At 56.2% G+C, this 12262-nt stretch overlaps 2 protein-coding genes across 2 annotated transcripts in view; one reads left to right on the plus strand and one right to left on the minus strand.

The window, feature by feature from the left end:
• GAMT (guanidinoacetate N-methyltransferase) overlaps positions 1 to 12262 on the plus strand; it is a 218826-nt gene that overhangs the window by 72893 nt on the left and 133671 nt on the right. The gene's annotated exons all lie outside the window — the stretch shown is intronic.
• Positions 2783 to 12262, minus strand: part of APC2 (APC regulator of WNT signaling pathway 2) — a 56724-nt gene continuing 47244 nt past the window's right edge. The window contains exons 13-15 of the mRNA XM_083720131.1: positions 11582 to 11698; positions 9793 to 10007; positions 2783 to 8747 (exon numbers count right to left, since the gene is read on the minus strand). Coding sequence (XP_083576257.1) covers positions 3206 to 8747; positions 9793 to 10007; positions 11582 to 11698 — 5874 coding nt within the window. The 3' untranslated portion in view covers positions 2783 to 3205. The remainder of the gene's footprint in view (positions 8748 to 9792; positions 10008 to 11581; positions 11699 to 12262) is intronic.

The following is a 12262-nucleotide window of genomic DNA, read 5'->3' on the forward strand; positions in this document are numbered from 1 at the left end:
GGCAAGTCCTAGGCTTTGTGGTTTAACCCACAGTGCCACCCGCGTCCCTGTGTGAAAGGTGTGAGGGGGGGAGTTAAATGCCACCCTTTGCAGAATGGAAATTATGGGGATGAGCTGGATGACCTTTTAAGGTCCCCTTCCCTATTAGCAATTCTAGGAATCTGGAGTCTCAGATGGGGCTTCGTTTGCAGATATAGGGTCTCAGACCTTTGTAAAAAGCAAACAAGTGAGGGTAATGTGTTCCCATGGGAACTAATGGCTGGGGAGGGGGAAAGGACTTTTGTTTCATTTGCCTTTCCACTGCCCCCACCCCATAGTAAATTCTGTTATCTGTGGGAGTCAGCTTTCCCCTCTCCGGCCATTTCAGAGTCTGATTTCTATCCTCCCTAAACCACAGAGTCTAGGACTTGCCGATCAGAAGGTCGGCGGTTTGAATCCCCGCAATGACAGTTGCTCGGTGCCTTCTCTTGCCAACCTAGCAGTTTGAAAGCATACCAGCACAAGTAGATAACTAGGTACCGCTCCGGCGGGAAGGTAAACGGCATTTCCGTGCGCTGCTCTGGTTCGCCAGAAGCGGCTTAGTCATGCTGGCCACATGACCCGGAAGCTGTACGCTGGCTCCCTCGGCCAATAAAGCGAGATGAGCACCGCAACCCCAGAGTCGGCCACGACTGGACCCAATGGTCAGGGGTCCCTTTACCTTAACCATTGGTCATGCTGGCTAGGACGGGCCGACGAACAGCTAACAGGATTCTCCTCCCATTCTTTTCCAAATGCAGGAGCAGTGATTAGAGTGTCGACTTGGGAGATCAGGGTTCAAATGTCACCACTCTGCCACGGATCTCGCTGGGTGGCCTCTGTCTGATCACCTGGCCCACCCAGGCTTGTGCACACTGACTGGCAGCAGAGGCGCTCTGGAGTTTCAGGCAGGGGGTCGAAACTGGGTCCTTTGCTATTGAGGGTCTGGAAACTGAGCCTGATGAGGAACGGTTGAAGGAGCTGGGATGTTTAGCCTGGGAAGGAGGCAACACCAATATCTGAAGGGCCATCCCATGGAAGCTTGTTTCCTCCTGCTCCGGAGGGTAGGACTCGAACCCATGCCTTCAAGTGGCGAAGAAGGAGATTCCAACTCAAAGGAATTTTCTGGCAATCAGAGGGGGTTGGAATGGATGACCCTGAGGTTCCCCTCAAACTCTGCAGCCCTGTGATGCTGAGTTGTTGCCCTTTCCTTAGAAAGGAAGCAAGTTTCTAGTCCTCAAGGTTCCATGTAATGGCATATTAGGCATCTAAGCCACACAGACACCCATTTTGATCAGTGTTACTCACACTGGCTGGCAGCAGCTGGGGTTTTGCTCTCTCCCTACCTGGAGATAGCAAATATTGCACCAGGGAACTTTTGCAGCCAGAGCGCCCGCTCTACCTCTGAGCTGAGCCGGGCTGATGAGGTGGGAGTGGCCTGGAGGACAGGGGAAGTGGCCTGGGGAAAAGGGGCGTGACCTGGAAGAAGTGGGAGTGACAAGTAAAGGGGCATGGCCTGGAGGAAAGGGGGAGTGGCCTGGAGGAAAGGGGAGTGGCTTGGACGAAAGGGGAATGGCTTGGACAAAAGGGGAGTGGCCTGGAAGAAGTGGCTGTGACTGGAGGAAAGGGGTGTGGCCTGGAGGAAAGGGGCGTGGCTGATGAGATGTAGCCAGGGGGGACATGGAAGGGCCAGGTAGGGAGAACTAGAGGGGGCCACTTTTCGACCTTGGAGCTTATTTCCACCCCACCCCACCCCCCACTCTGCCACGTAAAAATTCGTCACCCACCCACCCCTTATCCTTTCTCCCCTCCCCTTGCTTAAACATCTCCCTCACCCAAAATAAACAAAATAAACTCTCTCGTTTTTTTCGTTTTTAATTCAATCGGTATTAGTGCCCATAACACAGGAGACTAAAAGTGGAGTCCTAGACAGGGCAACTCGGACGTAAGCCCCACTGAGTCCAATGGATGCTCACCTCCAGGTAAGCAGGTGCGCAGGATCGCGGCCTAATACATGCAACCGAGAGTTGAGGTTAAGGCTCTCTCTGTCCCCTCCCCAACCCCCTTCGCTTTGTCTCCCCGCCATAGGATTTGGCCTGTCCCGTTCAGGGCAAGTTCACTCGCGACGGGTGTCCCACACAGCAGGGGGGAGCGGCGATTCTTGCATTGCGGGGGGTTAGTCTAGATCCCTCTTCGGGTCCCTTTCCAATGCTACAAGGTCTGTGATGCATCAGACGTCGCTGGAGCCCAGCTCCCATCGCCCCTGCCGCCCCGGCTATCAGGGATGATGGGAAATGTGGTCCAGGCAACATCCCTGGCCAATTATAATAATAATAATTTTATGATTTATATGCCTCCCATCTGATTCTTAAAGTTTGTGTCTGTGGTTTCCAGGAACGCAGAGGAGGGCAGGAGGCACCCCGCTCCCAAGGTGGCTTGGTGGAACAGTGGAACGGGCAAAGAAGGACTAATCCGTTTGGCGATGTTATCCGTCCATCGAAAAAAAAGTCGCAGGCGAAAGGAGAAGTCTTGTGTAAGCCAAGCCACAAGTGCCTCTTGACCACGTTGCTTGCGAAGGGCGATCGGAAGTGTTCAGAACGGAGCGTGTCTGTATAAGGCGGGGATACGAATTCGGCAAGGGGTGCTCGTGAGGGAACGGTGAGGTATTCTTCCGAAAGATGACCCCGGTCTCATAATCCAAGCAGGAAGGGTGTTTTCCTGCGGGAGAACACCATATTTAATTCTCAACGGGGCGAAGTTTCCCCCCCCCCAATGGAGGGGGAGAATCGCTCACCCTCATCCCCACAGATTGGGTGGCTGGGCCCCGATCCGCCTCGTAGCACCACCACCGACAGCCACGTTGACCCCGAAGCATGAGGTGGGCTTTGGGCATCTCTTGGTGCATTAAGAAGTCCGAGAAGCCGTTTCGAAAGGGAGGAAGGATTCGGTGGGCATGAAAGGAATCTCCCCCCAGCGATCGGCCCAAGAAACAGCTCCCCCAGTCCTGTGTCAATATGGAATCACAAGCTCCCAGATCCCTCCTCATTTTGCTAAGAAGCAAGGTGGGGAGTTAGCAGGCGGTGACAAAGTCTTCCTTTTAATAGAAAAGAAAACGAACGAAAGATAAGCAAACGGAGACAAGCTTCTGTGTTCGTACAGAGGTGCGACGGCCGTGCCCGGTGTCTGCTCAGACCTGCACTTTTTGGATCTGTTTGTCGTTGTCCGCGGGCTCCGCCATGGGACTGGGCGTGTAGTTGAACGGGGTCACCCGGGCAGCCCGGCTCGGGGAGCTATGCCTGCTTGGGGGGAAGTTCCCGAGGGAACTGACGGGCGCTTCGTGTATGAAGGAGATGGGCACTGCCGCGGGGGCCTTGCCTGGATTGGGACCGCCTGCGTCTCCCGCTTCTGAGAACGTGAGGAGCGCAGCCTTGTTCTCCATTGTCGGAGAGGTGCTGGAGTTGGTTTTGGCGGCGGAGAAGTCTTCCGTCTGCACGACGGCGTCGCTGGTCTTCCGCAGGGCCTGGGGGGCCTCTTCCTCCTCCAAGGTGCTGACCAGCGGCAGGGCCGTGGGAGGGAGGGTGGTCTTCAGGATGTGTGGAATGTCCTCGTCTCGGATGCGCTTCCACGTCCCCCTCACTATCGCTTGCTGTGCCTCTTCAGCCTGCTTTTCCGGCGCTCCCAGAGAAGGCACCACGGGGAGTTTGGGCCCCTCGTCGCTCTTGTTCTTCGTGGGCTCTTGGCAACCGGGAGCGGCCGGGCTGCCCGTCCTCTTGACAACATTGATCTGAGGCGACGAGGAGTACCGTTTGAATGGCTCTGGCAGGCCGTTGCCCCTTTTGACCGGGAGCCTGCAGGGGCTTTCTGAGCTGGTCCTCCTGGGAGGCCTAATGCCTGCCGGGACCCCGTGACTTGACACAGGCCCCCGCGAGACGATGGGCCGCTGCATCAGCCCCGAGGCCTTGTCCGCCTTGAGCTCGTCGCACCGGGAGGAGCAGAGGAAGACGGGCGGCAGGCCGGGGCGGCCTCTCCGAGGCGAAGCAGCTGGGGAGAGCGTTGAGTTTGGCTGCGGCGACGAAAGCTCGGCCCGGTGTCTCATGAGCAGGCCGGACGACTCCTTGATGAAGGTCAGCTGCCTCAGGAAGCCGGAGCGGTCCGACTCGCTGGCGGCGGACCTCGCTGAGGACATGCGGACCAGGTTGAGGTGGCTGCTTTGCAGGGCGGGCTTCCCGCCAGTCTGGGGCCTTGTCCCTCTGCCTCTCCCCACCTGCTCCTCCAAGGTAGGCATGGCACTCCTGGCCGGCAGCGTTTTCTTCACCGGCTTCTGCATGAAGGGGATACGGACGGGAGATTTCTGGGTCTTGTGTTGTTTGGGCACGGGAGACTTCTGCACCGGCTTGGGGTTCTGGCCGGGAGATGTGGTGTTCCCGTTTGCCTTCCCAGCTTCCCGAGTCGGTATCTGCCGGCCGGGCGGCTGCGAAGGGGACGTCAGCTTCTTCTGGTTGGGCTGAGATGGCGTGGACGTACGGGACGACCCCGAGGAAGGGGCTTTCGTCATCCGGGCCGGCGGAGTCGCGCTGCGTTTTGGCAAGGTGAGGTCCACCATCTCCGAGATCTTCCCTGGCCTGTGGAGGCTCCGAGATCTCTGCTGGTTCAGGCTGAGGTTCTTCACAGGCGCTTCCTGCTTTGCTGGGGGTCCTGCCTTCTTCGGGGCGGTTCTGGGGCTCTGTGCCGGTGAGTCCTTCGCCACGTTTGGCATGTAGATCACTGTCCGGCCTCGGAAGACCACCGGCAAGTTGGTGAGCGGCTTCTGCTGAACGTTCTTCTCCGCCCGACTGTTCTGGGCCCTGGCACCTCCTGTGGCGACCTTCTTGCCATCCTGGAATGCCCTTGGAAGGTCTTTCTTCTCCACGTGACGGCCGGGGACCTTTCTGCCTTCCTTCTTCTCCTTCCTCTCCAGAGACAGCTGCAGCGTGGATCCCGACGAGAGGCCAGACATGAAAGAGAGAATGGAGTCCGATTCCGAGGACGGGTCGCAGGCAAAGGAGGAGGTCGCCTGGTGCAGCCAGGTGACAATTGAATTGGCCCCTTCCTGGATTGCTTTCCAGTCGACACTGTCCAGGTCTGAGCCCCTTTCGGAGGCGGCTTCGTCCGGCGTGGCCTCTGGCTTCCGCTCGTTGGCCTTCCTCCCCTTCCTCTCCTTCTCGCCCTGCTTCCTTTTCCCCGAGTGCCTCCTCCTCTTGGCCGCGGCCGACCCGACCCCCTTGGGTAGCAGGTTGTCGTCTGAGTCGCAGCTGAGGGAGCTCCCTGAGCTGCCCCTCCGCTTGGACAGCGCTGCCCGCATCTCCTGCCGCCGGCTCAAGGCCAGCTTGGCTCGGCCGTACAGCTGCCCCCTCCCTTCTGCGTGGCACAGCTCCATGTCACTCAGGGAACTCAGAGAGGAGCTGAGGGAATAGCATGGGGGTGTCTCGTCCGCAATGAGGTTGCTGCGCAGCTTGGCAGCCATCTTGGTTTTTGGCGGCGGCGGCTGCCTGGAAGCAAACTCGGCCTCTTTCTTGACCCAAGCTTCCTTTCTTTGGCTTTTGCCGGGCGCTCCGGCCTTCCTCCTGGGCGAACGCCTCACCCCGAGCTCCGCCAAGTCATCTGAGTCGTTCTCGTAGAAGCAATAGACAGCCTCTTCGGTCGGTGTGGTGTGGCAGAGTGACTGGAAGACCATGTCGCTGCTGCCGTTCTCCTGAGGGGCGTCTTTCCTGGAACGGCTGCCTTCCGAGCTGGCCCGCAGGCTGCCCTGCCTCACGAGCGTCAACTCCAGGTTTCTGAGGGGGACGTGTCCTCGCTTGGACTCGGCCGACTGGGCCCGGCCTGTGCGGAGTGGGCTGGTGTGGCTCGAGCCCGTGTTGTGCTTGTACGCGGACGCCACTCGGGTTGGCGTGGAATGGCTGGAGGTTATCCTTCCGGCCCAGAAGCCTCCCACCTCACCCTGGGCTGCCTCCATCTTGAGGCCTAATCCACGTGGGCCCAGAGCTTCCCTCCTCCTCCCGGAGCACCGCCTCAAGTCCGCCTCCTCCTTCGTCGGGTACTGGAGCGTCTCGTCGCTCAGGGAAGCCGCGCTGGAGAAGTTGACCGGAGTCCCTTCAGCCGAGTCGGTGAAGGAATCCTCATCGCCAATGTAGTCTTTGCTGGGCCTCGTGGCGGCCGCCGAACGCCTGTGCTTGGGGAGGCCCAGGTGAGAACTGGCGGGGACCAGCATATAAACTGGGACATGCACTGGCTTCTTGGTTTGAGGGTTCAGAACCTGGCCCGGAAACCCAGAGACGAGAGACGTCCGCACTTTCCGGAAGCGCGACGGCATGGCCGAATTGATGCACTCCTTCAAGATCTCGATGTCTTCGTCGGAGGTCAACTCCAGGCGCTCTGGTTTCCTCTGGCTCTCGGCGGCCCTCTCTTCCTGGTGCGCCGCGAAGCCCAGGCCGCCGCTCCTTTCGGGGAAAGGGGCCATCAGCTTCAACTCCACGTCTTTCTGTACGTAGTGTTCGTGGAGAGGAAGAGCGCTCAAGCTGGAGGCGCAGGAGAAGTTCTCGTTGGGTTTCTCCACGGTGAAGTAGACCATGGAGTCGAGGTCTTGGGGCACCTGGAACCGCTCCTTGAAGTCTGTGATCTCCATGAACTTCTTGACGTTGTTCTCCCACTGGATGTTGAACTGGCTCGCCTCCTTCTCCGGCTGACCGCTGAGCTCGAACAGGGGTGTTTTGCTGCGGCTGGGGGGCATGGTCTGCCCGGGACTATCGGGCAGCTCGCTGGGACTGATGGTGCCACTGATCATCTCGCTGCAGGGCTCGCTTTGGATGGAACTGGCGATGGATGGACTCTCGAAGCTGCCCAGCGAACTGACAGAGCTGCAGCGGCTCATCACCAGCGGCGTCTCCTGTATGTAGTTCTCCGAGGAGCTGGACGGCGTCAAGTCCTCCGGCCGGCAGGGCGAAGCTCCGCGGAGGAAGACCTTCTCCTTCTTGGGGAAAGGGATGGCGATGGGCTGCGAGGCCGCCGGGACAGCCTCTGCTTGCCCTCCCTTCCGCGCCTCCTCCATCTCTGCCACCTCTTCCACCTCGATGATCTCCAGCGAGGAGTCGCTGTCCGTCTCGTTCTCGCTGTGGCTCTGCCCATCCAGGATGTTGTCGGCCGAGGAAAGTGAAGACAACGAGCTGCAACGAGAGAAGCAGATTGGCGTGTCTTCCACCGAGTACTTCTGCAGCTGTTCTTGCCCCGCGGGGGCCGGGGGCCGAGCAGGAAGCTTCTCGGGAATCTTGCTCAGGTTTTCGATCGACTTCAGCGACAAACTGGGGTAGAAGGGACCGGCTCCTTGCGGCCCAGCCGTTTTGGGCACTGAGCTACCATCCCCAATGCTCTCCACCAGGGGGACATGTTGGTAGGACGGCGAGAGCTTAATCGTGTGGACTTTGGGGTCTGCGTTTAGCTCATTGCTCGGAATTTTCGTCTGGGGTTCTGGCTCCTTCTCGGCAACCGTGGAGTCAGCTTTCGGGAGCTTCCCGGAGTTTTCCGGCTTTTCTGCCGCCTCTCCTGTCCCGTGACGTTTCTTTCCCAGCACCTCCGCCTTCTCTGGCCTGTTGCTCAAGATGTTTTTCAGGTCCAGGCGGCTGGGCCGCTTCTGGTAGCGATGCAGTTCATCTTTAAAATCCAAGAAGGATGTTCCAGTGCACGGCTTCATGTGCTCCTTGGTGCAGTAACCGTCGCTGGTGCTCCCGCTGTTGAGGCTGTCGTTGGAGAGGCTGGTGTAGGCCGTCTTCAGCCGCAGGAGGGTGTGGGCGCGGCAAAGGCCTTCCCGCTTGGCAAAGCCACTGGCGTCCGACAGCCGGCACGGCGAGCACGACTGGGCGCGGGCCTCATGTACCTCCTCCAGCCCCAGTTGCCAATCCAAGCAGTGGTCCTCGGAGCTTAGGCTGAAGCTGTCGTCCGACGATGTGTGCAGGACGGAGATGTCCTCCACCAGCTTGTCGATCTTGGCCACGGCGGTGGAGATTTTGTTGGCCAGCTTCTCGGCCGCCGCGGAGACGTCCTCATCCGGGCGGAGCAGTGAAGGGGCGACCTGGGCGGCTTCCGCCGGCCGGCTCCCGTCCTTCTCGGGCTCAGGGCACCTCCGCGGGGCGCCAGCTCGCGGCAACGCCTGCCCTTGGAGGAAGGAGGAGTTCAGGAACATGGAGAGAACAGAGGCGTTCCCCGTTTCGGAGGCGTTGGGGCCCTCGTCGTCATCAAAGCACCCTGAATCGGAGGCGTAGTCTTTCACCAAACTCTCCATGTGCCTTATGGGCTTTTTGGAGTTCTGTGTCTTCAAAGTCTGCTTCTCCAGGCTATCAAAGGCCTCGGCCAGGTGTTTTGTGTCCAGTTCGGCCTCCAGCGCCTTCTGCTTCCTCATATAAAGCGATGGCATACAGGACCCCGGCGAGATAACCAAAGCGTCTTTGTATTTCGGGGGGCGGTTGGCCAGGAGGTTCCGCAAGGCCGCCGCGCTGCCCATGGCGATCATCTTATGCTTGGAGTGCACGAGGTTTCGGAGCATGCTGACGGCGCCCAGGTCCCACAGGAGCTCCTGGTCTTTGGGGCTGCGGGCCGAGAGGTTCCAGAGGGTCCCGCAGGCATTGCTGACGATGGTCAGGCTGTGCGACTTGAGGTGCTGCAAGAGGGTTTGCAGGCAGCTGTGGTCTCTCAGGACTTGCCTGGAAAACAGTCGGGTGGGGAATAAATTAAAAACAACAGTGGCATGGACCTGCGTTTGCTGAACAGTGGTCCCTTGGTTCCCAAACTTAGTCCGTTCCAAAATCAAAGCGTTCCAAAACCAAGGCATGCTTTCCCATAGAAAGCAATGCAAAACGGATTAATCCGTTCCAGACTTTTAAAAACAACCACTAAAACAGCAATTTAACGAGAATTTTGCTCTCTAACAAGACCGTTGACCCATAAAATGAAAGCAATAAACAATGTAAAGGTAAAGGGACCCCTGACCATTAGGTCCAGTCGTGGCCGACTCTGGGGTTGCAGCGCTCATCTCGCTTTACTGGCCGAGGGAGCCGGCGTACAGCTTCCGGGTCATGTGGCCAGCAGGACTAAGCCGCTTCTGGCGAACCAGAGCAGCGCACAGAAACGCCCTTTACCTTCCTGCCAGAGCAGTACCTATTGATCTACTTGCACTTTGACGTGCTTTCGAACGGCTAGGTTGGCAGGAACTGGGACCGAGCAACGGGAGCTCACCCCGTTGTGGGAATTCAAACTGCCGACCTTCTGATTGGCAAGTCCTAGGCTCTGTGGTTTAACCCACAGCGCCACCCGCTGTACAATGTACTGCACTATAAAATAAACAAGACAGCATTGTAGATGATAAAAATTAAAATCAAACTTTTTCTTTGCTGCACAGAAGCACAGCTTCCGATCAGTGCAAGCGCCTTGGAAACAATAGCCGACAGTTCCATCGGACGTCCGGATTCCAAAAAATGTCCAAAACCCGGAACACTTACTTCCAAGGTTTTCAGCGTTTGAGAACCAAAGTACCACTGTACTCAAACACCTTGTGTCCCAAACCTGGAAGTGAGTGTTCTGGTTTTCGAATGTTTTTCGGAAGCCGAACATCCGATGCGGCTGTCGGCTATTGTTTCCGGGGCGCCTGCACCAATCAGAAGCTGCGCCTTGGTTTTTGAACATTTCAGAAGTCGGAGGGAGGGAGATGGCCCAGTGGCGGCCAAGAAACAGAGGGAGAGAGTCACTGACCTGTATTCTTCCTTGGTAGCCACGAGGCTGGATACGTTCCTTAGGATTCCTCCTCCGCTCTCAATGATGGCCAGCGAGTTGCTTTGGCATTTATAGGTGAGGGTACTGACCAAGAAGCCCAGGGCCCCATCCACCAGACAGATGGCGGCTTTGTTTTCCGTACTGTGAGCCGAAAGATTCCACAAAGCGCTAAGGATACTCTTTAGGGTCGATTCCTAGCACAGAACAGCAGAGAGACAGAGGCAATGAGGCCGTGTGCACCCCTGGTGTTCTTATTACAGTGGTACCTCTGGTTACATACGCTTCAGGTTACAGACTCCGCTAACCCAGAAACAGTGCTTCAGGTTAAGAACTTCGCTTCAGGATGAGAACAGAAATCGTGCTCCAGCAGTGCAGTGGGAGGCCCCATTAGCTAAAGTGGTGCTTCAGGTTAAGAACAGTTTCAGGTTAAGAACGGACCTCCGGAACGAATTAAGTACTTGACCCGAGGTACCACTGTATTACGGTATTATTATTTTGTGCCTTTTAATTCTTTTTTTATTTTACACATTTTTATTGATTTTTCTAACATGTAATTTCCAACAATCATTTAACATAAATTCTTATCTTATGCAATATTTTGGGCTTCCATCAACAACCTCTGAAGATTTCCCATTCTTTATCACTTATTTTGCATTGCTTAATTTCTCTATTACAGTCTTGTCACGTTCGGTTCAGGTTATGTTCTTTCAGGATATGTCCCACGTCGACCCGGAAGTAACAGAATGGGTTACTTCCGGGTTTTGCTGCTCACGCATGCACAGAGGCTCAAAATGACGTCACGCGCATGCGCAGAAGTGGCGAATTGCGAGCCGCGCAGACATGGTTTGCATTCTCCTCATGTTGCGAATGGGGCCCCGGAAAGGACAATTTCAATACAGATTAGGCCATAACAGCAATTTAAAATTAGACAGCATAAATAAAATTAAGTATTTGCCTTCGCCTGCATATTGACATTGGAAAGCTCTTGTTTCCTACACCTAATAGCGGCTACACTATTAACACTATTAACCCACAGCGCCACCCACGGAGCACTATGAGACCGCTTTAAATCAACCGTGGGCTTCTCTCCCAGAGGATCATGGGAGCTGTGAACCACCATGAGACCTTCGGAGGAAGGGCAGTACAGTAGTAACCTCAGAAGTCGGACAGAATCCATTCTGGAATTCCATTCTACTTCCAAAATGTTCAGAAACCAAGGCACGGCTTCCGCTTGGCTGCAGGTTGTCCGAGAGAGCGGAAGGCCATTGCTGCATTTGCCCCAACGAGATTCTGCCGTTGACAGACAATAGACTGCCAAGACCACATAACACCAGTCCTGAAAGACCTCCATTGGCTCCCAGGACGTTTCTGAGCACAATTCAAAGTATTGGTGCTGACCTTGAAAGCCCTAAAAGGCCTAGTAGACCTGAAGGAGCATCTCCACCCCGGACACCGGGGTCCAGCTCCGAGGGCTTTCTGGCGGTTCCCTCCCTGCGAGAAGTGAAGCTACAGGGAACCAGGCAGAGGGCCTTCTCGGTGGTGGCGCCCTCCCTTCAGATGTCAAGGAAATAAACAACTATCTGACTTTTTGGAGACATCTGAAGGCAGCCCTGTTTAGGGAAGCTTTTAATGTGTGATCTTTTACTGTGTTTTTAATATCCTGTTGGAAGCCGCCCAGAGCGGCTGGGGGAACCCAGCCAGATGGGTGGGGTATAAATAATAAATTATTATTATTATTATTATTATTATTAGCCACTTCCCGGCTCACCTTGTTGGCCCGCAGGGCGCACTGCATCAGACCCGTGACACTGCCGACTTCCCTCAACACCTTCTTGCTGTTCATGTCGGCTCGCCAGGAGAGGTTGCGGAGGATGCTGGAGACCACCTGAGAGGAGGAGGAGGAGGAGGAGGAGGAGGAGGAGGAGGAGGAGGAGGAGGAAGAAGAAGAAGAAGATGATGATGAAGAAGAGAAGTTTGGATTTGATATCCCGCCTTTCACTCCCTTTAAGCGGCTAACCATCTCCTTTCCCTTCCTCCCCCACAACAAACACACTGTGAGGTGAGTCGGGCTGAGAGACTTCAGAGAAGTGTGACTGGCCCAAAGTCACCCAGCAGCTGCATGTGGAGGAGCGGAGACGCGAACCCGGTTCCCCAGATTACGAGTCTACCGCTCTTAACCACTACACCACACTGGCTCTGTGGACTACTGATCTCGGAAGGGCACTGAGTTCAAATGACGGTAGCCAGCGGCTTTAGAAGGCTGCTGTATGTGCGTGTGACTTGGCTATACTCAGAGGGATTTGCTGATCCAGGATAAAACTTTGGAACTCCCTGCCACTTGACACCAGCTTCCCTGTGCTCTTTTCGGCGCCTGCTAAAAACATCTCCGTTCGGAGAAGCCTATCCAGATGTATAGAATGTGTTTTAATCTGGGTTTTAGATTACTGTT

This window comes from Podarcis gaigeae, assembly GCF_964106915.1.
Source record: "Podarcis gaigeae genome assembly, chromosome: 18".
NCBI classification, from domain to species: domain Eukaryota; kingdom Metazoa; phylum Chordata; class Lepidosauria; order Squamata; family Lacertidae; genus Podarcis; species Podarcis gaigeae.